The sequence below is a fragment of the Merops nubicus genome, unplaced genomic scaffold (assembly GCF_000691845.1).
Source record: "Merops nubicus isolate BGI_N331 unplaced genomic scaffold, ASM69184v1 scaffold8983, whole genome shotgun sequence".
NCBI classification, from domain to species: domain Eukaryota; kingdom Metazoa; phylum Chordata; class Aves; order Coraciiformes; family Meropidae; genus Merops; species Merops nubicus.
In genome coordinates, this window is record NW_008598238.1 from 38661 (window position 1) to 65937 (window position 27277).

At 39.1% G+C, this 27277-nt stretch overlaps 1 protein-coding gene across 1 annotated transcript in view; it reads left to right on the forward strand.

Moving 5' to 3' along the window:
• The window catches only part of MYO16 (myosin XVI), a gene marked incomplete at its 5' end in the record, with an annotated part of 96585 nt that overhangs the window by 35662 nt on the left and 33646 nt on the right, over positions 1–27277 (forward strand). The window contains 3 exons of the mRNA XM_008936983.1: positions 10841–10943; positions 21914–22010; positions 26556–26802. Coding sequence (XP_008935231.1) covers positions 10841–10943; positions 21914–22010; positions 26556–26802 — 447 coding nt within the window. The remainder of the gene's footprint in view (positions 1–10840; positions 10944–21913; positions 22011–26555; positions 26803–27277) is intronic.

The following is a 27277-nucleotide window of genomic DNA, read 5'->3' on the forward strand; positions in this document are numbered from 1 at the left end:
ATGTCTTAAATTGCATCAGTCTTATCTTTAGTTTTACTCTGCACATGCAGACATGCAGCTTAGATTAGAAGTAGCTGGTTTTGCTAATTGGTAGGACAGTGCCAAGTGCAGTTTGGAGGTACAGTATCAGACCTTTTCCTTTTTCCTTTTTCCTTTTTCCTTTTTCCTTTTTCCTTTTTCCTTTTTCCTTTTTCCTTTTTCCTTTTTCCTTCTCCTTCCCCTCCTCCTCCTCCTTCTTTTCTTCTTTTCCTCCTCTCTTCTTCTTCTTCTCCCTCTTCCTCTTCCCCTTCTTCCCCTCTTCTTCTCCTTCTTCTCCCTCCTTTTCATTGGCTAATCGTTTTCTCCTACGTGAACAGAATATGTTCAAATATCTAAATTACAATATGTAAGCTGTATGGAGTCAATTAAAAATAAAGAAAAGCTTTAATGTTTTGAAAGTAGAATGTTAAAAGAGTTGACATACTGATGATTTTTTTGCTTTAAAGTAACTTAAAAAGATGGCAAAACATCCATTTTAATAGAAAATATTAGGAAGGAAGAGATGGAATACAATGAGAATGGATTCTTATGGTAATCACAGCAATGAGGGTGAAACAAATGTGTAAAGCCTGTTCTAATTACACGTTTCTCTCTGATTTCAGTATGTTCTTTTCAGATGAAATTATTCTTACAAGCTACACTTAAGTGCAGATCCTGAAAGGTGCAGTTCTGCTCAGGGCAGTGTTCATTGATACTAAAATGCTCCAACAGTAGACTTTAGATCTAAAATGGCTTCAGAAAATTTGTTACTAACTCATCCAGACAGTTGGCTTTGCTTCTGGAAAGATACCTTTTCCTCAGGAAAGTTTATCTTCATGTTAGTATCATTGCTTTGTCAGATAATCTCTGTCCTTCTGCAGCTGGCATAATGCCATTATTAATAACTGTTGTCATATTTTGATCAAATTTGTGCTGTTTGTATTGCACAGATGTGTGGCTTATGTGTGTGACTCTCCTGTGGGACTCATCATTACATATCTGGCCTCCCTTTGTCCATAAGCTTTTTGGTGTCCTTTCATTTTATTCTCTTTCCTCTCTTTTTCCCCCCTCCTCTTGAAAGCAGGGAAGTGATAATATTTTACCATCTATCACTTGGGAATTTAAAAAGTGCAGCAGAACATTTCACAGTCTCCTGAGGAAGGGAGGCAGGGTGTTAGTGAGAATGATGTACTAAGGAGATTGCAAAGTGGTAGGTCATCAAAGCAGCCCTTCTAGCTTTCCTGTGTGCTGCACAATAATATCAGGAATCTTCTCACAGAGCACTGCAGTGGTATGTGCCAGGATACCTTCAATCCTTGCAAGGAGAGCAAGACATAATCTGCTGGTGTTAAAAAGCAATATTCTGAAGTAGATGGAATGAGACCAATTTATCCCACGTGGCAATCTCTCCACTGTGTAGTTTGCTTCAGACCTAGAGCTGGAACTGCTGTTTCTGATGGAGGGTGATCATTTTTGTTTCTCTTTCTTTTAGAATGCAAGAAAAGGTGAGTAAATGAAATGTTTTGAAGCCATCTGTTTTGAGGGCACCTTAAACCCCAATTCATAAACATGGTGGTGATTAATTCCTGAACAGTGAAGGGCATCCACAAAGTTTAAACCCATGATTTTAAGTTTTTTTAAATGTCTTGGGCAGTTTTGGTACTCATCACATACTGAGAGTTCTGCAGGATCAACATGAAGAAGTTCCCTTGAGCTGGGGGAGGTAATTAAGTAATGAAATAGATGCAAGGCAGTAAAGGTGGCATGGCCAGTGTAAGTCTGGTAGTGCCTGACTTCCAAATGTGCAATCTGACTGATCTTCCAGCATTATTTCCATTACATTTAGTACTGAATGTATAAAACTTGCTTATTGGAGCTTCTTAGAGAGAATGGATTATTTTTTGCAATAAAGTCCTGGCTTTTAGGCTCTTTCAAAAGGAATCTCAGGGTGTTGGTTTCCCTTTGCTACTGTGGCTATGCAAGGGCTTTTTCTGCCCTTTTTGCTTCTGCCTTTCCTTTTCCCTAGGTATGTTCATTTCCCAGGCAGGGTGTGCTCTGTTGGGCACACACAAACATAATTCTGGCTGAACTGTTGCAGCAGTTCCAGTAGTTTTCTTGATTTGGACTTAAGGAAGGATGTGAGAAATCTTAAAACATTTATTTCTTTTCCAGAGATGTGTTGGTACCTCTGGACTGACATTCAGTTTCCACTAGAATTTGACATTTCTTATCCCTCAGGGTTAACTAAACATTTATTAAATCACTAAATAACCCTGCTGCTCTCTGATCTCCTTATAATAACTGTGCATATTTTACATCTGTGAATTTTAAAACTTGTGCTGTTCCTAAACAAGGAGAAATGTTCCCACTGAGCACTCAAATTCCATCCAAATGCCTGGATTATAAAAATAGATAAAATCATATATATGTATAAAAAAGAATATTGGCATTTTCTGACCTCTGTGTGCCTGTAACAAGCAGCTAAAATGTTAAATTATTTCAGAACCTTGATATTGCAATGAAAATAATTATTGAGGATTCAATAATTTGCTGACATCCCATAATGACAAAGATAATGGACGTAGATTTATGGATGGAAGTAACAAGTCTGGTTAAATGCCTGCCACAGAAATGAACCTTTTAAAACAAAATATCAGTCAGTAATATCCTCACTGATCTTTATACACTGAAACCCTTTCAAGGAGGTGCCTGTTGAAATAATAGACCTCTTAAATGAATGCTAACAGCCTGTCTTTAAAATAAACATTTTAAAGAAGGAAGTATGCAACAAATTAGTTTACACTGGTGGCACTATGCAGGAACTTTGAATTAGCTAATTAAGGTGCAAATTGTCACTTGGATAGATTAATTTTACGGTATAGTTTTTAAAGTAATTCCTTTGTGTTCACTGATTAATTAAATATAACTCTGTGCTTTCAGTGCCTAGAAAAATAGAATGAGTTGCTCTTGACTGCTTTTTACCCTGCTTCTAGGATGTGTATAAATGCAGCCCAGCTGCCCCACGCCCAAAAGCCACTGTGACCCTCCTGCTGGTTTGTCTTTCTGTGGGTCTGCAGCTGTTAAATTCTTTCCACTCATCTCAGACACTTGTGGTCCCCTTTTCCTCCAGAGCCACATCTTGATATTCTTTACAACCATTTAACCTTCAGCAGAAGGAGCTGGAATGAGGCTTCCTAGCTAGATTTCCTACCCAGGCTGAGTAACAGGAGGCAGTTAATGCTGGTGACATCTGAGAGCAAACAGCAAATCCTGTGCAAACGTGCAGGTAGAATCCTTCTGCATCTCTTAGTCACTGATCTTTGTGGTTTTTCTCAGACCAATGTGGCTTTCATTTAAACCTCAGCAGTTTTAGCAGGGTAACTCCTGCTGTACTCCACAGTAGTGAGAGCAGAGTCTGGTCACTGTTGATACAATATGCCAAGGGGACAGTCTTAGCCTGTCTTAAAAATGCTGTTTGAGTCCAGTTTTCCACAAGGAAAACTCCCACAGAAGACAGCAGAGTTAGAAACAATCTTCTAGAGAAGCTATTTTGCCTGTATGTTTTAAGAAAAGTCCTAAAAACCTTCCCCATAATCCCAATGCACCTTAGCTGAGCCACTGGGGAGCATTTTGGGAAGGATTTCATTGATCTCTGTTCCTCTTCGGCTGTCCACAAGGGAAACTCCCACAGAAGACAGCAGAGATAGACAATCTTCCAGAGAAGCTATTTTGCCTGTATGGTTTAAGAAAAGTCCTAAAAAACTTCCCCATAATCCCAATGCACCTTAGCTGAGCCACTGGGGAGCATTTTGGGAAGGATTTCATTGATCTCTGTTCCTCTTCGGCTGACTCAAAGTGGCACAGAAGAAATAAAACAAAAGCAAGGAAGAAATAAAGCAGCATCTAGGTAGAACATCAAATTCAATCCTATTTCCCTTTAATATAGAATTTTCCACTTTACTCTGGTTTTGCTTTCTGCTTCTGCAATGTGTGTCTCTCACTGTATTTCCAAATGAGCTGAGAAGTGCTTTCTTGGCCAACACTGAGCCAAGGAAGTAGCAGCCCCTCCAGGAGACCAAGTGGGGAAGTCTTGAAGCCCACTTCAGTGTTTCAGCTCATTATCACATCTCTACAAAAGTCCTCAGGTATTTTTTCAGAAAATGTTGTAGGTCACTTTGCTTTCCAGAAGCTGTTTGCAGCTGTCTCAGGCACCAGATTCCATGCTTCCAAACACTAGGACAGGAGCTGGGCACGTGTCCTCTGAACACCATATCAAAGTCTTCTCATAATTCCACCCCCTTGTCATACCATGGCCCTGACTGTGCCTGCAGATCTGCAGACCAGTGCTCATGACCTTGTCCTGTGCCCCTTGAAGGATGATTTTCAATCTTGACCTACTCAACGTTGGCTGCTGCTGAGACCCAGCAGCAATTTCCTGGAAGCCAAGTGCACAATAATGTGATAACCACCAAAACTCTTCCCTGGCAGAGTGATCTTAAAGAAAGAGAGGCATAAGATATATCCTAATTCCTTATAGCCTGAGGATTGAGATGTGGCTCAGACTTACAGGGTAGGGGTTTTTTTCTGTGGTAGAAAAGAGAAAAAATTCACCCATCTGGTCAGTCACCTTTTGACTCGAGAATTCCTTTATTATTTTTATTATTATTATTATTCCTCTGTTTAAAAACAATATTTTATTTTTTTTTTAAAAAAAAGAGGGTACCTTTTGATTTTCTCTGATTTCAGACCTTTTAGTTTTGCAGGAGGACTCCTAATTTCTCCATCCTATTTCCCATGCTATCTCTCTGTTTTACAGAATAAAATAAGCAGGTTGATACAGAAAGTTAAATATCTGTATATTGGTGGTACAATGAAACATTTTACTGCTCTGTGTGCATGGTTGTGGAGTGCCCAAGCATGCAGAGGCAGTTAGCTGTGTAGAAGGTCTACAAGGAGCAGATGTAAACATTTACAGAGCCAGAGCTGTAACAAGGGCTCGTGTAACAGGGCTGGTTGTTTGACACTAGCCTATTTTTGACTTAACGTGCCATTTTCCCCAATTTCTTAAATAAATATATTTTTCCATGGCTTTATCAAGGTGGAAGGGGAATGTCAGCTTCAAGTAAGGTGAGGCAAAAGTGTTGTAATGCAAATCTTCAGCAGATGTTGTGAATTCATTTTCTATTTGCATAGCTGAATCTGCTAATCCCAAGAGCTGACCTATAATTTATATTCTATTTACTATTCTGCTGCCACGTTGCCTGAGATGAGGAAGCCCCTGCTTAATTACATCAAGGATATGAATAAGTATTCTAGGATTAAGACACACATATCTTCATTATTTCTGCTCTCCAGATATTGAAATTCAGATTAAGGGGGTGACAAAACCTAATGCAAAAAGATAAAATTCAGAAAAGGAAAAAAAAAACCCTTTCAAGTCATTTGTCTGTCACCCATCATGATGTGGTGCCTTTATCTGATATTTATTTTACTTTTTTTTCAATCTAAATTAAAATATCCCAAAGAGCCACTTCTTCTGCAGGGGTATTGTGATCCAGTGGAATTCATGGCCCTGATCCTGCTTCAGAGCTCTGTACTGAGCTTCAATCCACTGCTTGGTTCCCATGCAGGTCACTATAAAATTTTATTCTGGGGATTTCTGGGGAAAATCAGAATTGTTTCACCAGCTGAAAAGTTTCTGCCTTCCAGTGGAATGTATGAAACCATTGTGGTAAAATACCTGATCAGTTTGCTGTAAGGTGAAGTGTTATCTCCTGCCAGGTTCCTTTCTGTCTTGGTGCTGGATTAACCCAGAGAGAATAAAACTGCTTGCAGTTTTCCCAAAATAACTCTGATTTTATTTTAAAAAATTGCACTTTTTTGCTCACCTCTGCACCAGTCTGAATTATTTCTGAGAGTCTGCCTGATGCAGCATCAGTGTAAAATGTGTTTCATGTACAGATGAACCTTATAGCCTTCTTATACTGTATTTTTCTACTCCTATAAAAGAAGCCCAAAATGCAGTCTGGCTGCTGTAATCTGTTATTTATAAAGGCACCTTTTCCTTCTCCACACCCAAAGATTTATTTTCTCCAAAATTCTGAGTACTTGCTTTGCTTGTTGATATTTATGCTGTATAATTACATCTTTATGTCATATCTATTGTACAGACATTGACAGAATCACTTTTTTTTAATTATTATTTTTTCTTGGAAACAATAAAAATCCATTTCCTCTTTTTTGATTATCAGGAATTTCCCATGTCCTTCATATTTCAAAAATAATTAGGTTATTCCTTCAAGAAAAAGGATATAAGACAGGGAAGCACAGATCCTTAATATATACATACCAGTAATCAAAATTCCATCCTGTTCTTTGCTACTGACTGATTTTTTAAGGTTTCTGTTATTGAAAATTTTCCAGACATCCTTTCTTTGGCCTTAAAAAACAAAATAGGTGTTTCTCTTGAATAGATAGGTCCTCTAGAAATTGCAGCTCTCACCTGACACAAATTTGTTGTATTTAATTCATTGAATTTCTTTACTTTTCAAACACAAACCATGCCTAACCCACTCTCCCCACCCTCCCCAAATCCAAACTAAAACTCCTGAGTTACGAGCACGTGGTGACAAGTTTTGCAAACAAAGTCCATCTCTTTCCAACCCTTCACAGACATAATAACACCTCAGTTACTGGCTGCCAAAGGAAGAAAAGAAGTTTAGAAAGGGAAAAAAGAGAATTTAGCAAGACAGCACATTGTGGTTTTACTCCTTTGTGGTGACAATTTTTACATTTCTTCTAGCAGAAATAGATGATAAAAGTTAATTTTGATTGCCACCTTTTATTATTTGATTATTTGATTGCCTTTTGAATAGATCTTGCTAAATGATGCCATTTTTCCTTAGCAAACAGAACACATGGTAGTAAACAAAAGAAAGAGCAAATGAAGCTACAACACAAAGAATTACCCTGTCAGACTGATCAGCATCCTTACATAAGCAGTGTTTGGATATTTAAACTTAAAATCACATTACTCAGCACTCCTACAAAGCAGTTACATGCCACCTATATGGGATTTTAATTATGTTTTCTTTAATAAGACAAATAGAGTTGCTTTCAGGAAAGGCTTGAGTGCTGGTGTTAGAAGCTGTCCTCTAACTGAGGAGTTTGGATTGCAGGCAGTACCTAACCCTGACTTTGCCATTTTTGATCTTTCTTAGTTAGGTGAGGAAAAGAACAGCAAAAATCAAAGAAACAGAACTGTGGTTCTGAGGCTGTGGTTCAAAGACATCTCTGTGGTTTGTTTAAGATGCTGATTTGGAGCTGCTTGTGTTTGTGCCCTTTGTGGTCCCTTCCAGCCCTGACAGATTCTGATTCTGTTTTAGCAGAGGACTTAGTAGTGTTGGCTTGATGGTTGGACTTGATGATCTTGGAGCTCTCTTCCAACCTAAAGGATTCTATGATTCTATCTTCTGTCCTGGAGGAGACAGAAGAGGAAGAAAGGTCAGAGAATGGCTCCTGCACCACCAGAGGTTCCTGGCCAGTCTCTGCATGCTCACAGTGTGAGCCTGTCGAGCCAAAGGGTCTTTTCTCTGTTAAGGTGTGTCCAAATGACATTAGGACAAGGAAGAATCTGGGATGAAATATTATTTTTTTATCAGCTTTTTAACATGGCTAGGAGAGAAATTAATTTTTTCTAATATTAGATGTCTATGCTGGAATCAAGACCATATATTGTCTTTATACTCAATGGAAAGATATGGGGCTCCTTCAGTGAATGATTCATCCCACCTCTTTTAATCTGAATAGTGACTTTACTGACTCTTAGGGAAATCTAGACAACTAACTCATCAATCCAAGTTTAACTGAAGTGTATTTCACCTGATTAAAGACATTGTTCAGCAAGGTGGCACTGAGGATGCTCACTGGATTCCTCACGATCCTCTCTAAAGCCTTGCAAGTAAAGTCTGCTTTATCTACTTGGGGCAAAATCTGTGACCTGTCAGTCAGCAGAATCCTGGTATTTAACTGGGTTTGTTGGTTCACTTCAGAGTGAACTCAGGCTGCAGGGGTAGAGGAGGAATTATCTGGTAAAGGAAACTTTCAGACCCTCCAGATTACACTTCCCCAGAAGCAAGCCCCGTTGTGTGCAAGTAACTTAAACTTATCTATACAACCCTGCACCAAAAATTCAGTATTTTCTATGACTGCTTTCTGTGATAAAGTAAATTTAAAAAATAATAAGTAATTTTGCTCTTTTTGAGACGATGGGAAAGTTAAATTTAAGAGGTCATTACATTATTATGTCTATGTGGTAGTACAAGCCCAGTTCAGAAAGTATCTGATGTACTAAAGATATCTCATTTTGTGTTCTGATCACAATGACTCACTTGTAAGTTTTTGTTTCTTTATATCTTAGTTTATTTTCAATTTTTGTGGGTTTTTTTTTGGTTTGTTAAACACTTTAACATATTTATTTTACTGAGGGTAAGAGCAAGTTTAAAATACAAAATATTCCTAAGCCAGAACTATGGTGTTTGGTTATCTACCCAAAAAGGAAAATAAATAATGAGGGAAGTTTAAATATTTGAACTCATTTAAAATTAAGTACAAGCAATTCCAAACTCTTATGATTTGACCTCCACTTTTGCCCAGGACAGATTTGGGCTGCTCCCAACATATGGGGTCTGCTCATTCCCACCTACCCCTTCCCATCCCTTCCCTGGTGTTGACACAGCCAAGCTGAGACTCAAATCAGGCTAAAAGGTTGCTACAAATTTTGTGCTGTTCTCTTGAGCCTTATACAAGCTCAAAATGTTGATCTGAGGTAGCATATGGTGACACCAGGCCTAAAGGTGCTTCTCCATCCCAGGTGCTTTGATAGCCAGGGTATTTGAACAAGATAGGTGGGAGAAATAAGGTAGGTGGTCTTCCAAATGACTTGCTAGGTTCCTAGAGGGATTCTGGTGGTGGCAGAATTACATTTCCATAGTTAGCTCCTTCTGTGCCACCACAACCATCAGCCCATGCACTGCTTTAATGGATAGAAAGGAATTGTGAACTCTGAGTAGACTTCTAGGGTAATGTGGTGGGATTTCAGAGCCTTTCAAAGCTGGAGGAAAGCAGTGGGTGGTTTTTGTCTGGCCTCCTGTGTGATACAGATTGTGAAGAACATTTGGTTATCCTTGTTTTGAGTCCTGTGAGTTGCATGGATCTAAAGTAAATCTGATCCAAACTTAGAAGGTCAATCTATTAAGTTTTCATTTGGGTGTTTTAGAGATGAAATACATTTCTTTGGGTTTGTGCTGTGAGGGAGTTGCAGGCTGACCACCTTCACAGTCACTTCATGCAGCGTGAGTCAGTGCCGCATCATCTTCCTTCCAGCCAGCTAAGCTGTCCAGCAGTGGTCTCTCTCATCCCTCTGATTCTTCATGACTTCTAAGAAAATCTGGTTGATACAAGCCTGGCAACGAGGTGGCCCCAGCCTTAACCCACAAAACCATCTCTGTGACCACTCAGCTGGTGGAGCTGTCAGGAAATGGTTTCACAGTTTTCTGTTGATGATTTGATGTGTTAAACTAAAAGGAGCTCTGTGAAGTTTTGGCTCTTTCTGACCAGTATTCCCCCAAATGATTCCTGGGCACAATTTGGGAATGAAGACGAGCTGGTGACTGGTCTCAGAAGACAGCTGAAATGTTGGCTACACTCTGGGGGAAGGTGACAGAGTGTAATAGAACATAGCAGAATTCTTAATAAATAAGAAGTCTGGGGGTTTGCCAGATGGTTTCCATGCCAGAGAAATAATCCCTCTCACGTTTCATTGGCTAGTGTAGACTCAGCCCTGGAGCTTTCCCTGGCATGCTCTGTGTGAGGGGTCGCAGGACAGCACAGTTTGGGGTTGCTCCAGAGCTCTGGGTGAATTCAGCTAGTAAGGAACTAAATAAATAAAATGTCAAGAAACATAGTTAGCATACAAACCTCAAAACTTGCCCATTTCATTGGGGGTTTAATCAAAAGTGACACATTTGCAAAATACTTCCTTTTTTTGTAATGAAAAAGCATTCTGGTTCATTACATGCAGTCAGAGCTAGACTGAGGAATACCTTCAAGAAAGTGCAGTAAGACTATGAAGCATCAAGATGAATTAATTCATCAGTTTCTTTAGTAATAGGTCGTAATAAGTCCACAGTTAAATTTTGATTTTTATTCTTTGAATTGGTATGACTTGTTCCCTACATCTTTTCCTTTCTGGCATTGTCTGTCTTTGAAGGGACTCGATGCTGTCATCAAGTCTCCACTTGATCTTCTTCCCAAGAGTATAAACTGATAAAAGTTCCTTAAAGCCTTTTGGCTGCATGATGTTTGGTTCAAAATGAAGCAAAAATTATTTCAGCCTGCTGGAAAACATTTTTATCAATGTCACTTCCTTATGAATTGCTCTGTAATAGGCATATGCCATATGACACACATACTGAAAATACATTTTCCTCCTTTCTGTGACCCAGTTCAGTACCAAGGAAATGAGCTGGTGAGGCTTTGTGTTCTTGCTGCATCGATTTGCAGTGAGGCATCCAAAGAACTGACAGGAAGAAAATCTGGGTCTGAGGCATCACTTGTCCCACGCTGTTATTAGCCAAGGTCATGGCTAATAATACACAAGATTTGAAGTGGTTTTCCCTCTTGTTTTCTTCATCCTTAGCAGAATGCTGAGGTTCCAGTTCTGATAGCAAAGATTTGAGAGTCAAAGGAAAACTGACAATCTCTGCAAAGATGTCAACCAGGCTGACATTAGAGTAACTCTCCTTCTGCTGGTTTTTTCTAGGTATAAAGATTTGGCTGATACAGCAGCAGGAGAGAAGAAGAAGTTGTCTGCCAAGGAGAGATGTCGTCTTGTTCTTCAGCAGTGTAAATTACAGGGCTGGCAGGTTTGTGATCTACAAAGCAATTAAAATATTATTCTTTAAACAAGCCAGCTGAGTCATTTCCATTGTGGCAAGCCACCAGTATGTTCCTTTGACATTTCATGTATGCTTTGGGATAGAATCAAACTGATTTGCTGAGTTTTCTAGCATGTGAGTAGCTGTGATCATTGTGTCAGAAATTCAGTGTATTCTTGTGGGAGGGGAGAGATTTCAGTTAAGGGTGTGCACTGTGTAAATTGGCATCCAGGCTTTTGAAGGTATCTGATGTCTACATTTCAGTGGTTGAATGGTGTCTGAATTACCAAAAAAAAAGGAACCAAACCAGCACATTTTCCTTTCTGTAAATTCCTATCCTAAATGCTCTGCTGTCATAATAGGGGAGATCCAGAATTACTTAGGACATCCCATCAAGTTATGCCTCTGTAGGTGCCAGCATGCAGCTCCAAAGATAGCCCAAAGGACTTAGGGTCACTATACATAAAAAAACTAAAAAGCCAGACTGAAGAGGCAGCTCTCTCCTTCCCACCCCATCTCCTAACCCTGTTTATACCCTAGCTGAGCCTCCCCAGCATGGGGACTCCATTCCTTCAGAGTGCTCAGTCACCTGCTCTGGGTGTCTCTGTGACTGAGCAGCACTGATTTCTTCAGCACATGCAGTTTCTGTAGAAACTGGTGTTTGCTTGCACACTGGATAAGCTCTTGCACAGAAGGAAGCTCTCTGTTACTTCATGTGTTGAGGATTCTCCCAGACAACAGGAGGCTCAAATTCAGGTTTTTTTCCTAGCCTATCCCACAAAAGAGGATCCAGACCAGATTCAGTGACAGGTAGGAAGTTTGCAAAGTGGACTGTGGTTAGGACACTCCTATAGCTTCCTTGGGAATATTGGTTTAAAGGAAGGGGTTAACAGAGTTCTCATTCATGTGTGACCTCTAAGCATTGAGACACCCAGAAAACGTTTCTGCAGCTGTTTATAAAGGACAAGGACTATGTTTGACTTGTTTCCCAGTGGCCCAAATTCCTTAGTTATTACAGGAAAAAGGATAGGTAGGCTCCCCACGAGGCTGGGAACACAATTACATGATCACCTCTACTTGGTGATTTTTATTTTGTCAGAATACTGTTCAAGTTCAAGTCAAGACTAAGTTTTTAGTCAGTAAAGTAAGCAGTGGGCACATAAAGCCCCACTCCTTCAATAGCAAACAACAAAGGGATGGGCCCTGAAGAAGATAATCATATTAAAATAGGATTGCTTTCCCTGCTCAGGTTTCTTAAGTCAGCTCTGGGGTATATTCTGCATCCTTGCCACAAGGTTCCCTGTAAAAAAAACAATTATTGATATCTAGAAGCTCTGCCTTTGCTCTCACAAGTGGAGCTGAGAGCACCACTAACCTTCAGAACTAGTGTGGAGCCACAAGCCTGACATTGGGCAAAAGCTGTGTACCATTAATTGCATATTTTGCTCCAGTAATGAAACCCAGAGCAGGATGCCCGTGGGGTTTATTTCCCTGGGAGCCAGTAACAGCATTACAGCATGAAAGGAAAGCAGTTGGCCACCAGTGAAAGGCTACAGCTGACAGCTAGTGATTCTGCAGTGATTGGCATTTGAAAACAAGCCTGAAACGTTGGGAGACAAAAATGTAAAAAGGAAATTGCCAAACAGAATCCCTGCATCATTCAGAGGACTGAAGCTTGTGGTCTCAAAGAGATTTGATAGAGTTTTGACTCCAGAATCTCATGAATAGCAGAAGTCAGGTGAGCAAAACTACAGCAGTGTCTATGAATTGTCCTTCAGATGAGAAAGGAACAAAACTCTGAGGAGATGCTGATAAGGAAATGGAAGAGGAGGGTTTGGGCATGAGGGTTACACCAGGGACTGAGAAGCACATGGCAACAGATTGAGCTGAAGGGAACGAGGTCTGAAAAGAGGAGTGACCTCCCCCTTACACCTTTTTCAAGCCACAGGGAGCTGTGATAAACAGCTATAAAGAAGATAATCACAGATGAAAAATCTAGGAAAAAATTCTCTCTAAATCCAGGCAGTTTCTTACAAATGCCCAGAGATTACAAGCTTGACACCCAACATGTTTTGTATAGGTGCTACAAAGCCATATACCCAACCATCAGCAGCAGTGACTAATGTCTGTGTCACATAATCTCTCCCTCTCAATTACCTTTTTGATTCATTTGACTAATCACGAAAGCTGAACTTTAAATAACAAGCTAAATGAGGAAGCTTATACAATCTGCAGTTGTCATGGGTGCCCTTCACTGTGATTTTACAGCAGAGGACTCTGGAAAAAAAGAAGAAAAAAGGAATTAAAAGGGAGAAGAAAGGGAAAGGGGGGAAAAAAAGGAGTGAGGAACCCAGGATGATGTCAGCTAACGAAGCCAGAAGAAGAAGTCATCTGTAGTGCATCACTAAAAGATCATCCAAGTAGGGGACTACAGATATAACCAGTTTATTCAGCCACTGTTGAGAGCAGTAACTGCTTCCAAGGAGTCACTGCTGGAACTGGAAATCTATTTGGTGCAGGAGTTCATGAATAAGTCAAAAAAATGGTTTCCCCAACACTGTTACCTGCACTTCACTGAAGAGATGTTGCAGATTCAGGTAGATAAATCTCCTCCAAAAATAGATAGCTAAAATGTCCTCATCAAAGATGGTCAAGTTTAGGAGAAAGTACCACACATCTGAAATCAGCCTCCTGCTTAGATGTCTTCACCAGAGGATGAGGTTGCCAATAACCTCCCCAACAGAGGGGGCAGAAGGAAGATCTGGATTTCATAGCTGAGTGAGTCTGGATGTTACTTTATTTAACTCCCTTCTAATAATTAACCTCTCCATCCCATTTTGTGAAAGGGGATGTTAACTTGGGGGAGAGGAAAGTAAAACCATGTTCAGAAGTAGAGAACCCAAAATTTAGTAGAGAAAATGGTTTTGTTGTATTTTTTTTTCCTGCTTGACAATTTATCCTTTCTTTCTCACCTAAGTTGTGTCTGGAGAATGTTTTATTCACCTACAGAGCAAACCCCAGAGCCTATTCACAGAACAAGGTCTTTCTCCTCTTGTAAATGCTGCAGTCTGTTCAAAATGGGGGTCAAGTGCAGAAGATCCAATACCAGCATCTCATTTGGGTTTGTTTTCTGTAGTTTAGTGGAGCAGAAGAGCAAACACCATCAGCTAGCCAACGTCTGGGGCTTGATTCAGCAGCTTCTGTGCTGGAAGAAAGTATTTATTAGGGAAGTGTTGATAGGTTTATGAAATGTGGCTGTTACTTGGATCAGCTGAGCTGGAGATAACTAAACCAGGACAATAAAATAGCTCTTTCATTGGAGCTGGCATACCCTGCAGTTTGTCATGCTCTTAGCTCAACTCCTGGAGCTGTAAAAGTGCAGAGCTCCCAAGGAAAGGCAGCGTGGCTCTGTGTGCAGCCTAGATAAGGAATCCTTCAGCTTCAGTGTGGCCTTCATCATGGCAAGCTCAGCCACTTGCTGGGATTTTGAAGAGCTCCCAATGTAAGAGAAAATCAGCTTTCTAAATCAAAACAAACCAGTCCTGCTCCAGGCAGAGGGAAAAGGAATCGACTCCTTTAACCCCTGGAGAAGTCAGGGAGAGTTTTGCTGTTTGTGTTAGAAGGAGAAAGATGGTTTGGGGTAACTTGAGAGTTAAACTGAGTGGAAGTGGTGGCTGCTCCATGTAAAGCAGAAGAATCTCCTCCCCTCCAGAAAATCTGAAGGTCTTTACATTAGGAAACCAACATTTTCAGTGCTGTGGTCCTTTATTGTCATGCACTGCTGTATTACCTAAGCAAAGCTGTGAGAAATGGGTGTTTCTCCTTTATTTTCTGGCTTTTTTCTGATTTTTTTGACAAAAGCCTATGATCCCCATAGCATGACTGGCTGGCAAACATCATTATGCACTGGGAGAAGTGTGGGGCACAAACAGTCCTTGGCTTTTTTTCCTGCCATAAGGAAACTTTCATTTGTTTGGATTATCATTCCTCACACTGTTAAGCTTGCAAATATAAATTCAATAAAGGAGAGTTAGCTCACAGCTTACTGAGTTTTCTCATCAAAACTTGGGAGCTTTACGTTTTGTTTAGCTAAGGTCAGTGGTCTGCAATTAACCCTTCTGAGTTCCTTCAGATGGAGCCTGCTGAAATGCAAACAATGATATTATAGCAGAAGTAAACCAAAAAAAAAAGCACTGATTTAATTTTCTCTTGCCATACAGTGCAGCTGTTAAATACAAGTGCTGCAAAGGCCAGACTTCAAGTGGATCTTCCAGCCTTTGACTGCTAGAAATGTTTGTCTGGTTAAAAGATAGAAATCCTTAAAAGTGTCTAAGAAAAGCTTTGTCTTAGTTTATCTTTCTAGTTTTTAGCACGCTGCTTTTAATCCACATTGATTCCTTCTTATCAGTAGCTTTGAGTTCTGAGCACGAGAGATCACTCCTTTTGCAAAGAGTAAGACAAGTATTAAGTTGGAATAAAATGATGCAGAGACTCCTCAGGTGTGAAATAAGCAGTAGGGGAGTCAGGCAGAATGTTTTTATGAAGCTCTGAATCAGCATCAGGTAGTTGGATGAGATGGAGGTTGTGTTAGTTCCCATTTTTGTGTTAGTTCCCATTTTTACAGCCACAGATGCTGCTGGAGTTGTTTCTGGAGCCTGCAGTGTTACTGGAGAAATGATCCTTGCCCAGGTAAAGCTGTACTGTTAAATTTCCACTCAGAAAGACTATTAAAGAAGAGAATAAGCCCTCAATAAAGAGAAATCCCAGAAGTCCAGCTAGAGAGTTTAAATTCTAGTACTTCTAGAAGGAAAATGTGACCCACAGTTCTACCAGTCATCAGGAGAACTGTGTTTGGAAACTGATCTACAGGTATTTCATTTATAGGACTTGATACAGCTGCCTTTAAGGGCTTATTTTAATTATTATTTCAACATATTAATAGAAAATATTCTCATAGCAGAGTCCTTTTGGGGAAAACTATGATTCAATAGAAGACTACGTAGCATATGGTTAAATCACAGAAATGAAGTCTAGGAAACTAAGCATGCATCAATTGTGTGCTTAGCTCAGAGAGACTTTTAAGCTGTTTTTTTTTAAACAAAACTGTTTCTTTTGGCTTAAAATGAAAGTGGTTGTTATACTGAAATACCAATTGCTTTGCACATAATATGATAAAGTGCTAGAGTGCTTTGCAAGCAATGTAGTATAGAAGGGATTCTTAACTCTTTTATTTCCTCAAGTAAGAAAACTTTGTGTGCTTGTAAATTGTATACAGTTTATTAATTTGTCAGTTAGTAATTTTAACTCTGCTGGGAGTCAATTTCCTTTATTTTTTAATATCTTATTTTAAGAATTGTTTGCTTTTAGACAATTTAAAAATTAAGTCAGTTATGAAGATCACATTTAAACTAAATAGAAAAAAAAACAGAAGGAGTTTCCAGACTAACAGTAAATGATGAAAACACCAATATCTGTATTTCCCTCAGACTTTGAATGATGTCAGAAAAATGACATTGTCCCATTTTATCTTTGTCCCATTGTGTCAGCCCATTCTCTTTTGGAAATAATTTGCTGGTAGGAGAAATCACAAGAGCTTGGACCTCAGCAGTGCTACAAAAGGCTGGACCAGCCACCCCCTGCAGGCTTCTCCACAGCTCTTCAGTGCCACCCAGTACAAGCCTGTCTCGTCCCCTTGGCCAGCAAACAGAGTGGATGGTCCACTTTAACTTCAGAGTGCTCACAACCTCTCTGTCTTCCAACACAGAACTCTATTTTTCATTCCCATTTCTATCTTTTTTCCCCCTCTAGAATGTATTCCTCCCTCTCCCTGTCCACCTTTCAGGGTTTGTTTAAGATTACTAATCTTGCCAACTCAGGGTTTTTTTTTCTGGTATCTTTTGCATTCCAATCTCTCAAATCTGAATTCTTTCTCCATCCCCCTTCCACCCCTCCTCTACACACACCCCCTGTATCACTCTTGACACTTTTCTCTGATGTTCTTCTCTTTTTTTTTGGTCTTTTTTAGATACTTCATTTCATATTTGGTCCCAGTGTTCATCCTTTGTTTGTCTGGGGTTAGTTTTCCAGTCTCCTACCTCAGGGTTTTCTTTCTCTGCTGTTGCTGTCCCCATTGCCTGTGGCCTCCATCTCTCAGTTCACACAGAGACACACTTTCCTACTGATTCTTTTGGTGCTCCAGCTTCCTAGACTTCTGAAAGACTGGAATGATAGGTCTGGTAACTACAGAGATCCCATGAGATGCAGCTGGGGTGGTGTATCCTCCACTGACTATTTCTTACACACGTCTTACATCTCCTGATAACTTCCTTTCTGTCACCTTACAAAGAGCTGTGAGGTTTGTACACTTTTTAGAGAAGGAACAACCCTTTTCCTGCCCTTTCCCAGAGAGCTGAATGCAATTTTTTAATCCTGAAAGTCCAGCTCCTGGCAATCACTTAGATAAAGGCTTTATAGGCTTTATGTTATTTGTGTGTGTACTGGGCTACTCACACACTTTATATTATTAAGACCATATATAATCTATGCTAAACTGGAGGTTTATTCTCTGTGTACTAGTGCAAGGCCACTAGTTCACCAGAGACAGAGGAGGACTCTTGAAATGTGTGAAGAGAAGATAACAAATAAAGCAGAGAGAGTAAACCTTTAAAAATAACCTTGTGAAAGATCAGCACCCTGTCAATGTATTTGTCACTATGATTTTGCAGACATCTATATGGCAAAAAGACTCATTTTACAATAGTTTTAAGGTTGTTTTTTTTTTCCCCCCTACCTTTCATTAATGCACTGTGAAAATGTGTGTCATTGTGTGGAATATCATTAGATTATAGTTCTCTGTCTTTTGTAGGTACCTATTTTGAAAGTGCTGCCAGAAACACACAGCACTCCCACAAATTGCCTTTTTTAAATGAAAGAACAGCTTTCCAGATTCCCTTGACACCTATTAAGTATGAGCTAATACAGCCTCCATGCCACCTACACACCAGCTCAGCATCCATTCCTTGGGTTTGAATGTCTGTGCTTCCACAGCCTACACCTTCTCTGTAAAGTTACAAAAAAAAAGCAGAGAGAGAAAGAAAAGCTCTCCCATGCTTTCTCTTTCCTCTCAGGAAAAAAAAAAGAAATAAAATTAAATTTAAAGAAAAAAAGGCCTGTAGCAGTAATTGAAGCTTTGGTAGTCATCAATGACAATTTTTTCTTCATCTTTTAAAAAAAAAATGTGTCATTTTGAAAAATAACATTTAAAACCCTAATGCTTTTCTAATTAAAATCCCTGTGCCTGTAATTCACAGATGGTTTACTTTTACAGGAGGCTGAATGACATTAAAATTTCAGACTTCAGATGAGAGCACTTTGTAGTCCAGAAAGTATTGAAAAGTGAGTGTTTCAGTGGGGGAACATTTTAACCTTTTTTTTCCCCTTAGGCAAGCAGGAAGGGTTTTGTGATGAGAGAAAAGACCAGAATGAGGACAGGTGGCAGCCTCAGAAGCTGTTTTGATATCTGGCAGATGAAATTCCAACAGTTTTCAGCATTATTGCCTCCCCTGAACACCAGATCTGTCCGGAGGGCACTGAGCCTGGCTTGTTCTTGGTCAGCTTCAGAGGGTATCAGATTTATTTCAAAGCCTGAGCAACAGTTCTACAACCATCAGACAGAATCAAATGTGTTACAGCAGTTTCTTCTCTACATGTCTGGAGCTCTGCTCTCAACAGACCTGGCATAGGATGTAAAAAAAAAATAAATCTATAAATAGCTTTTATCTGAATGTAAAAATGAATTTCTGTTGATATTTTGTAGTTCTTGATTCACTTAAAAATGGTAGAAAGCTTCTACTGCTGATGTTCATGGCATAAGTGGTGCCTGAAATTTAGCCTAGGTGTGAGCTGTGTGTTAATTATGAGACTAATCAAGAACTGGCTTGTTGATTTTGCCACGGGCATTCTAATAATCAGAGGGGTTTTAAGGTTTAAAAAAAATGTAACTTTTCATCCCCCTTTCTTCTGTCAGAGGACCATGATTCTGCCCTAATAGAGAGGAATGTTTTAGGGACTTAGAGGGAAGAAATAAGGGGAGAAAGAAGCATTTTAATAGAGGTAAAATGATAGAAAAGAGGAAAAAGTGGATGATTTGTGACAGGCCTGAGACAGAGGGGGGATAGAAAGCTCCAGTGTGATGTAGTGGGTTTGTGGAAAGGAAAAGTGGATTATAAAGGGAAAATCTGAGTAGAATAATATCATTTTATTAAGTATTTGTAGCCAGGCTTTGGTTGTCTGAGAGCTACTCAGCTACAAATGGTAATTATAATAGCTGCATGATAATTTAATTAGAGTTAACCATTTGAATAATAATTTAGTTATTTTTGTAGAAGAATTCTGGATTTAAGCTGATAGGAGCAAGAAGATGGAGAGATTAGTAGCCAAAGCTAATAGTGAGGGAAGTTCAATATGTATTTTGACAAGAATGAAGAAATAGTTGTTTGATCAGCAGTTCTTACAGGATTTTCAGGGTTTAGTGACAGAATGGGTGTGGTGGAAAGAGTCAAGGTAGAGTTCTGATGTCCTGGAAGAAAGGTGAAGGCATGAATATGGAATGGTTGTTGGGAAGAAAGGAGAAAATTGACTTGGTTTGCTGGGAAACCATGAGAAGTTTGCTTGTTCATGATATGGGATTGGGTGTCTAAAAGAGAAGCAAATTTAAGCTGAAGAAGAAAATGGTTGACTACTTTTTCTTAGAACTTTTTGGTGAAGTAAGGAGGAAAGGAAGTGAAGACAAAAAGAAAGACTCTAAGGAAATTTAGCAAGCTGTGGTAAAGAGGCAGATTCCAGCAGAGATGGTGGCTGAAGAAGGGAGTCAGAGTGCTAAGACAGCCAGGCAAGGAGAGAATTCTGAAAGCACAGGAAGAATAGTGAAAACTTGCTGGGAAGTCATCAGTCAAGAAAATGAGGATGGGAGTATGTGGCCTTAAGAGCAGGGTGTGAGAGCACCATGAGATCTCAGTGAGATGAGCATGAAGTTGAAACCTGGAAGGCATCACTCAAGATAATCTATTAAGCAAATATAAAGACATCACTTCACCAGATTAGCTACCTACCATTGTAGAAGCAGGATCTAGGAAGAGGTAATATTGTCCTGGAATAATAGCTCTGAGTTGTAAGCAGAAAGATTACTCCAGAATAGATGGTCTGAATAGAGGACCTACTTTGGAACAGATAAATTACAGTTATATTTCTGTAGCTGCAGTTTTCTAAAATAGCTGTTCCAGGCATTTTCCCCCATGTGAAGAAAGCTTATTTCCTATTTATGAGTTTCTACAAGACAAGCAAAATGGATTTTTTATCACCCTGACTTCACACACGTTGCAGTAACACAAAAAGGGCTGTTTTATTGAGAAAAAGAGATACTAATAAAAAAATTTAGGAAGGATTCTAGTGAACCATTTGAGCACATCTGATTTTAAACTAAAACACCAACAGTTGAACCATCCTTGTATGTCAGCTCAAACTTCAGAATTCGAGACTTTTTAAAACATTTTTAAAACATTTGACTCAAAATAGTTTGGAGAGAGAGAGAGAAAAGAAGCCAAGGGACAGAAATGTGCCCCAGTCAATTCTGAATTTTGTTAATGGAGTTTAGACATGGTATATATGTCCTGGTGTTCTGGAGTTCTTCATTGCCAGTGATGTGCATTGCATGTGACCTGACATCACTGTTTAGATTACAATCAGTTGAAGAGATGGGGAAACAGCCCTGCTGACACCTGTCTCCCAAATCTATCATAAAAAACAGGATGCAGGATGGTGCAATGAGAAGAGAATGAGTTTGTGAGCTTCAGGTAAGAGCTGGGATGAATTTCTGCAATTTCAGTCAGATTTGTATTTATTAATCAGTATTCCTGTTAGCCATACTAAATTAATAGCTAGGCAGCTACAATCCTCACTGGATAACACTGACACTGGTCCTTTTATTTCTAAGAAATAAAGGAAAGCTTCTACAGAATTCCTGAGGAAAAAATGGTGTAAGAGAAGCCATTATTTATCCAGTGTTCTGAGTTACTGTTTGCAGGTTGTGTGGGGCTTGGTGTTTTTTTTTTAAGGCTATTAGGAAAGAATGCTTTTGAAGTTGATACAGAAAAGAATTTCTAAGGATTGTTTCAGCATGTTCAGAAGGTTTCAAAAGGAAAGTGTTTTCTTTTGGGCTAGTTAGCTAAATTTTTCTGTAAAAGGGGAATAGCATCTAATGATTGTTAGTAAGAAGTAGCTGAGTTAAACCAGGCAACCAGTCAGCACCAGAATAAGTGCAAATTACACTCAATTAATACTTAGGAGATTATTTTTCACAAATGAGTCCCTCTGTCTCTGATTTAGGCTTGATTCTGAGACCTCCAGCACAGCTTCAGGTGGCAAGGCTGAGAACTAGGGTTCATCATTTTATTGGACTTTAGGAATTCTTCTCACTAATATCAATAAGTTTCTCCCATCCTCCCATTTGGGCGAAATTCTCCCTGTTCCCCAGCTGGCAGCTGTTACCATTTGCTGCTCCATGTGGGTTTGTGGCTTGTCACCTTTCTGCTTGCCCTCATCTCCCTGTTTCATAAAAGCTAAACCTTATTTTCTCTTATCTACCACATTGGTGTAATTGCATTCAGAATGCTTTTATTCCCAAGCTGTATTTAATTTGAAGATTGTGGTATTTGTTCTGGATGTTTTTGGAGTGGAAGGGGAACCACGTATCTGACAACTTGCTCATCCTTTCTAAGTGCATCTTTTATTCAGCCAAGTGACACCAGCTCTCTGTACAACTGTTGGCATTGTACTCTTCTTAAATTGCAGAAATCTCCTCTCAACCCCCAGCTGCATTGTACACCTACTGCTGTTACTTACCTGCCATTGTTTTGGCTTTTTTTTTGTTGGTGAAGGTTTCCCTGCTGTTTGTATTCTAGATAGGAGTCCGAAAAGTCTTTCTTAAGTACTGGCAAGCTGACCACCTCAATGATCTGTGCCTTCAGCTGCAGAAGAAGATCATAACCTGCCAAAAAGGTAACGACTACAGAACGAGTGGTCCTAAGCTGTCACTTTGTGCACTGAGCAGAATATTGTCTAGCAAAACATTTCTCTCCTCCTTGAGTAGTTCTTGTATTTTATTCATTCCCTACAGACATTTTCCCAGCTTTTAAGATTATATTAACATTGGTGATGCTTGTGTTTTCTGTCTGTTAAACATAATTCTCTGATAAACTGTTGTCTGCAATTAAAAGTTAGGGCATCTCCAGTATTTCCTTTGTAAAGTGTGTTCAGAGATTTTTCAAGGTGTTAATATCCCCTTTAACCTCTTGTTGCAAACCAAATGCTGTACCAATGACACAGGATTGCAATGTGTGTAAAGATGTCCACAGGGAATACAAAGCTCATCATTTAATATGTTTAATTGTCTTTTTCCATTTTTTTTTACAGCTTTCATATTTGCCTGCTAGTGTTTTATGTTTTGGCATTTTTTCCCCCCTTTTATGCCTGCATTTTTACTAAGGTCACACTGACATTTTTTGGCATGTTTTTGAAAGGAGATATTGTCCACTGCCTCCTGATTTCCTGTTCCTTCTGTTCCCTTTCCTATCAAAATCTCAAATAGCTGCTGAAAATGTGACTATTGCTTTGTTTGAAGAAGCTTCCTTCACACAATGCATCATTTATCCATTTGGCTGGCGCCTGCAACAATTCTCATTATCACCTTTTTAAAGGAAATTAAAAAGACAAATACTTATCTTGGGTTTTGAGGATTTTTTTTAAAGTCAGATAAACAATATTGCAGACTTAAGAATTTATAAAACTCTTCATTGTAAGGATCTGTTCTTCACTGTGAGTGGAAATGAGGAGGCCAAGAGAAAACTTGAAGCAAGTGACATCAGACTAGCAGCAGTTCAGGAGGGAATGTGGAGAGTGAGAGTTGACACAGGCCACAGTTCAGCTGGGGGGGGAAACTTATTATCCAAATAAAAGCATTTAGAAAAGCAACAGTGATTTATCCCTCCTCATGCTGACGTATCAAATAGAGGAAATATTTACCTTGCAGAGTCCAGTCTGCAAACAGAGTGCTTTAATAGAACCATTTAATATTTAGTATGCACCAAAATATGAAACATCCTCAGGTGTGTCCATGTTTTCCAGAGGTAAGAGAACAGGCATCAGCCAAACCCTGCCTGAAGAATGAAGATAATAGGTATTTTTGGCTCCTTACAGAAATATTTCTTTTGATTTTGCTTCCAGCCTCCCTTAATTGGGCTAACTTGAAAAGTCATTTTCACCAAAACTACATGTTCAAAGCTTTTTTTCATAGCTTTGGCTCATTTACAGTTTTTTTTTTAACAGTCTGGGAAACATGAGAAAATCAGGAACTTGCCTGAGTAAGGAGTAGCTAGACACCCATTTCTCACCATTACTTCATTAAATAAGCTGCCCTTTGCAAACAGGTACAGTTGTAAACTCAAAGAATTAGCATGCCAAAGATCTCTGGCAGGTTAGGAATAGGACAGGGGATCCATAGATGGGGAGCCATAGATTTTACACCAGGCTCATGATGCTTAGTGATTACTGGTATCAGTTTTGCTGCATATCCACATTTTTCTTCTCTCATCCTTTGTGTCCAGAGGACTTGGAGATGAAATCTCTCTTAATAGCATATTGACTGATAGCCAAGCTAGTCAATAATTTCTGTGTCAGGCTTAAAATATCATATCATATACCCACATAAGGACTTAACTGAAGGGGAAAACAGGTCTTGTTTTTACCTGTCTTACTAGCAATCCCTTCAGCCTTCCCAGAAATCTGGTGAAACACAAGACAAAGCAAACCAGATGAGTCTTTTTCAGTTATCCTGACAGTTGACTTACAGAGGCAAAGAAAAGGGTCAAAGTGAATTGAAAGCATGTGTAGAATCACTTTGTATTTAAAAACAGATCTGTAGATTAAGGCAGTTCATCATATCTTCTTTTCACAGGTATGAGGACTACCTATGGGAAGTTATGACCTGACTAAATCACTGCAAAGATTGTTTGTGCCTGTAGGGAAGTCCCTTATGCTGAAGTGACTCCATGAGAGTTCACACAGACAAGGAGTTTAATGCATTTTCTTTTAATTGTGTTGTGTTTTCATGCATTGTATACACAAGAGCTAATACCTGTCTCACAGAACCCAGATCCATGCTCTGCTTGAGTTTTGATTATGCTGATCCTTATCCTGAGCTGAACTGTAAAGAAGTAGATATGTTTCTGCCCTGTGGGTACTAACCTCAATTATTTTAATTTGTATAAATGAGAATTATTTTAGGTCTACATCAATGAGGAGCAAGTTCAGAGGAGAATCTTTGTATCCTTAACAGCAGTAGATGAAGCTGAGCAGTGAAGATCTCATAGACGAGAGTTTCATTTCCCAGCAGTTTTGGGGATTCTGAAATTGTGGATCTGTTCTGTATCAAACTGAAGACAAAACCTTTCAAATGTTCTCCTAGAGAAGGAAATGTGGTAAAATGTCCATCTTCTGATGAAAACCTGAGCTGCTTAGTTCATGAAAATGCGTGGAAAAGAAAAGAGGGGTTTCTGTTTGCCAACCCTTCTGACAAACCCTAGTTCAATGTTTCTTCAGAATATCTCAGTTTTGATGCAAGTGCATAGCTGTAGTCTCTAAATGCTGCAGATACCTCTGCTGGATGTAATTAAAATTAAAAACAAGGCTTTTTCCCAAACTCGTCCACGATTTGGTGCTTAACCACTTGTCAAATACCCTCTCTGCTCTGCAGCAGATAAATTTTTAAAAAATGCTAGAAGTGAAAGAGCAATTTTTGATTCTTAAGCTTTTTGAATTCTTCATCTTCGTGAGCAATGAACTCTGATAATATTCTATGCATGTTCTCCTTACCTTTGCAGCAGCAACATTATGGATCCAGGCTCAGTAACATGTATATCCAGTGTGAATATTCCCATAAAATTGTCAAGGAATAACTGGACTATTCATTTCCTTTTCAACTAGATTGTGCAAGTCCATTAACGTTGCTGGGTTTAAAGTCAGATTTTATAGAAAGCAACTAAGGGGTTTGAAAAAGGCTTAAAAAAAGGTAAACCTTCAAAGTTGTCCATTATAAATAGTCTCAAAGTACCTGAGCTTGAATATTTCCAAACCCTGTGAATTTTGGATAGAAGCAGTGTTAGCATGTTAACATTAATCTTCTATTTAGTCAGCTGGACACTGAGCATCTCTGAAAAAAGTCTTGGTTGAAATATATAAATAAGGACATAGAAGGTGATAGAAAATACCCTACTTTGCCCTCTGTTTTAGCTCTTTATTTCATTCAATAAAATTTTTCATTCATAGAAGACTAATTGGATCTGTTTTCCTTCAGATTAATTCAGGTTGCCTCTTGGCCATTTAATGTTGTTCTGCAGCCTTCCTAAGACTGCAGCTTAATTACATTGTTAAAAAGGTCTGATGCATCTTAATCTTCATATTTTCAGTATTTTCCCCAAAAACTCAAATGAACATCTCATACAGACTATGGCCTGCTGACTTCACTTAGGAAAAACTTTCAGAGAGTAACCATCATAAGCAATGGTGAAGTTTGACCTGGTTTGGATCCATGTAAACTGATGTACTGAAAAATCAATATTTTAGGCCACACATGAATAATTCTCAAACAGCTTCTTCCCTGGGAGGTACACAGCACTGATTCTAGATCTGGGAAAAATCAGGATCTTGTGGAACTTAAAGAAAAACACCACACAAATAAAGCAACTTTAACGTATTTCTTCCTTCAAAGCCAAAGAGTGTGAAAAATAGGCCTAATAGATACATCAAGCTGATGCAATGCAGATGAAAATTTACTTTATTAATAAAGTGAAAAAATGCAGACGTGATGTGACAGATACATTTGGGAAATTTGCATGATATTAATCTAATTGCTTTTGCTGAGAGGAAACGAGCAGCAAAAGGTCTTTAAGTCACACTAACAGATCTTGTGTTGGTTTTGATTTGGGGATTTTTTGGGGGGTATTTGTTTGGGGTATTTTCTGAGGGGGATTTTATTTGGGGTATTTAAGTTTGAAATACTTCAAATATTTTTAAAACCTGTCCAAAAGCAAATGCTTATTTAGTTCCTTCTTCATTCAGTGCAGCAACCATTTATTTAGGGTTTTATTTTAAACCACTCTTTTGACCTTTGAAGTGTAAATGGAGGTTTTCATCATCTGTGGCACACATCTAAGTTTCTTGTTGTACTGGAATAAAAAATACAGTGAAAGCAAACATTTTGATTTGTGATCAAATTTAATGTTTAAGCATGAGCAGTACAAAACACAAAGAGTTCTTTTAATGTTATTTATTTGCCACCACCTCAAATTTACTGTTTTAAGCATGAGCAGTACAAAACACAGAGTTCTTTTAATATGTTATCTTTATGCCATCATGTTTCTCCTCTTGTATAAGTTGTTGACTGAACTTGATTTGTTCATGTCTACAGCAGAACACCCAATAATATGAAGTTATTCACCAATTAATGAGTTCTCTTTCATCGCTCCACGTTTTCTCCTGTCATGGCAGTGGTAAGAGGATTTCTGGCTCGCCAGCGCTTGCTGCAGAAGATGAGCATCAAACAGCAAGAGGTCACCTCCATCCAGAGCTTCCTGCAGAAGGCTGAGGACCTGGGGCTGAAGGCATACGACACCCTGGTCATCCAAAATGCTGCTGACATCGCCCGGGAGAGCGACCGGCTCCGCAACGAGCTCAACGCTGCCTACCACAGGGAGAAGCTGGAGCCCAGGGGCAGGCCAGAAGAAGGCCACAAAAGGTGAGATTTCATCCCTTGGAGTCATTTCCCTCCCTGCTTAGAAAGCCACAGAAATAACTGAGGAATGGCAAAAGGATTCTCAAATATATGCACAGCCAGAGCTCTATTGTTTTCCCTGTATATCAGATAATTAAGTCCAAAACCCTAAAGACACCCCTAGTATCCTACTTAGGGGACACTTAGCTTGATAGGAACATATTCAAGTCTCTGAGGCATTTTTTTAAAATTATTTTTTAGTTCTATGATAAAAAGGTTATAGTTGAACTTTAATCAAAACAAACAAACAAAAGGAAAATTCCTCTCATTTAAAATTCCAACGCTGCAAAATTGCCAAGAGAATAAAAAACAGCTAGGAAGGTGTTAAAATACAATAAAATCCAGATGAGAAATCTTGATTATGCATTAAATTAGGTAGATTGAGGTAGGATTCTTTCCTTTTTGTTTAAGTTAATAGGTATGTGTCTCTAGCAGGAAT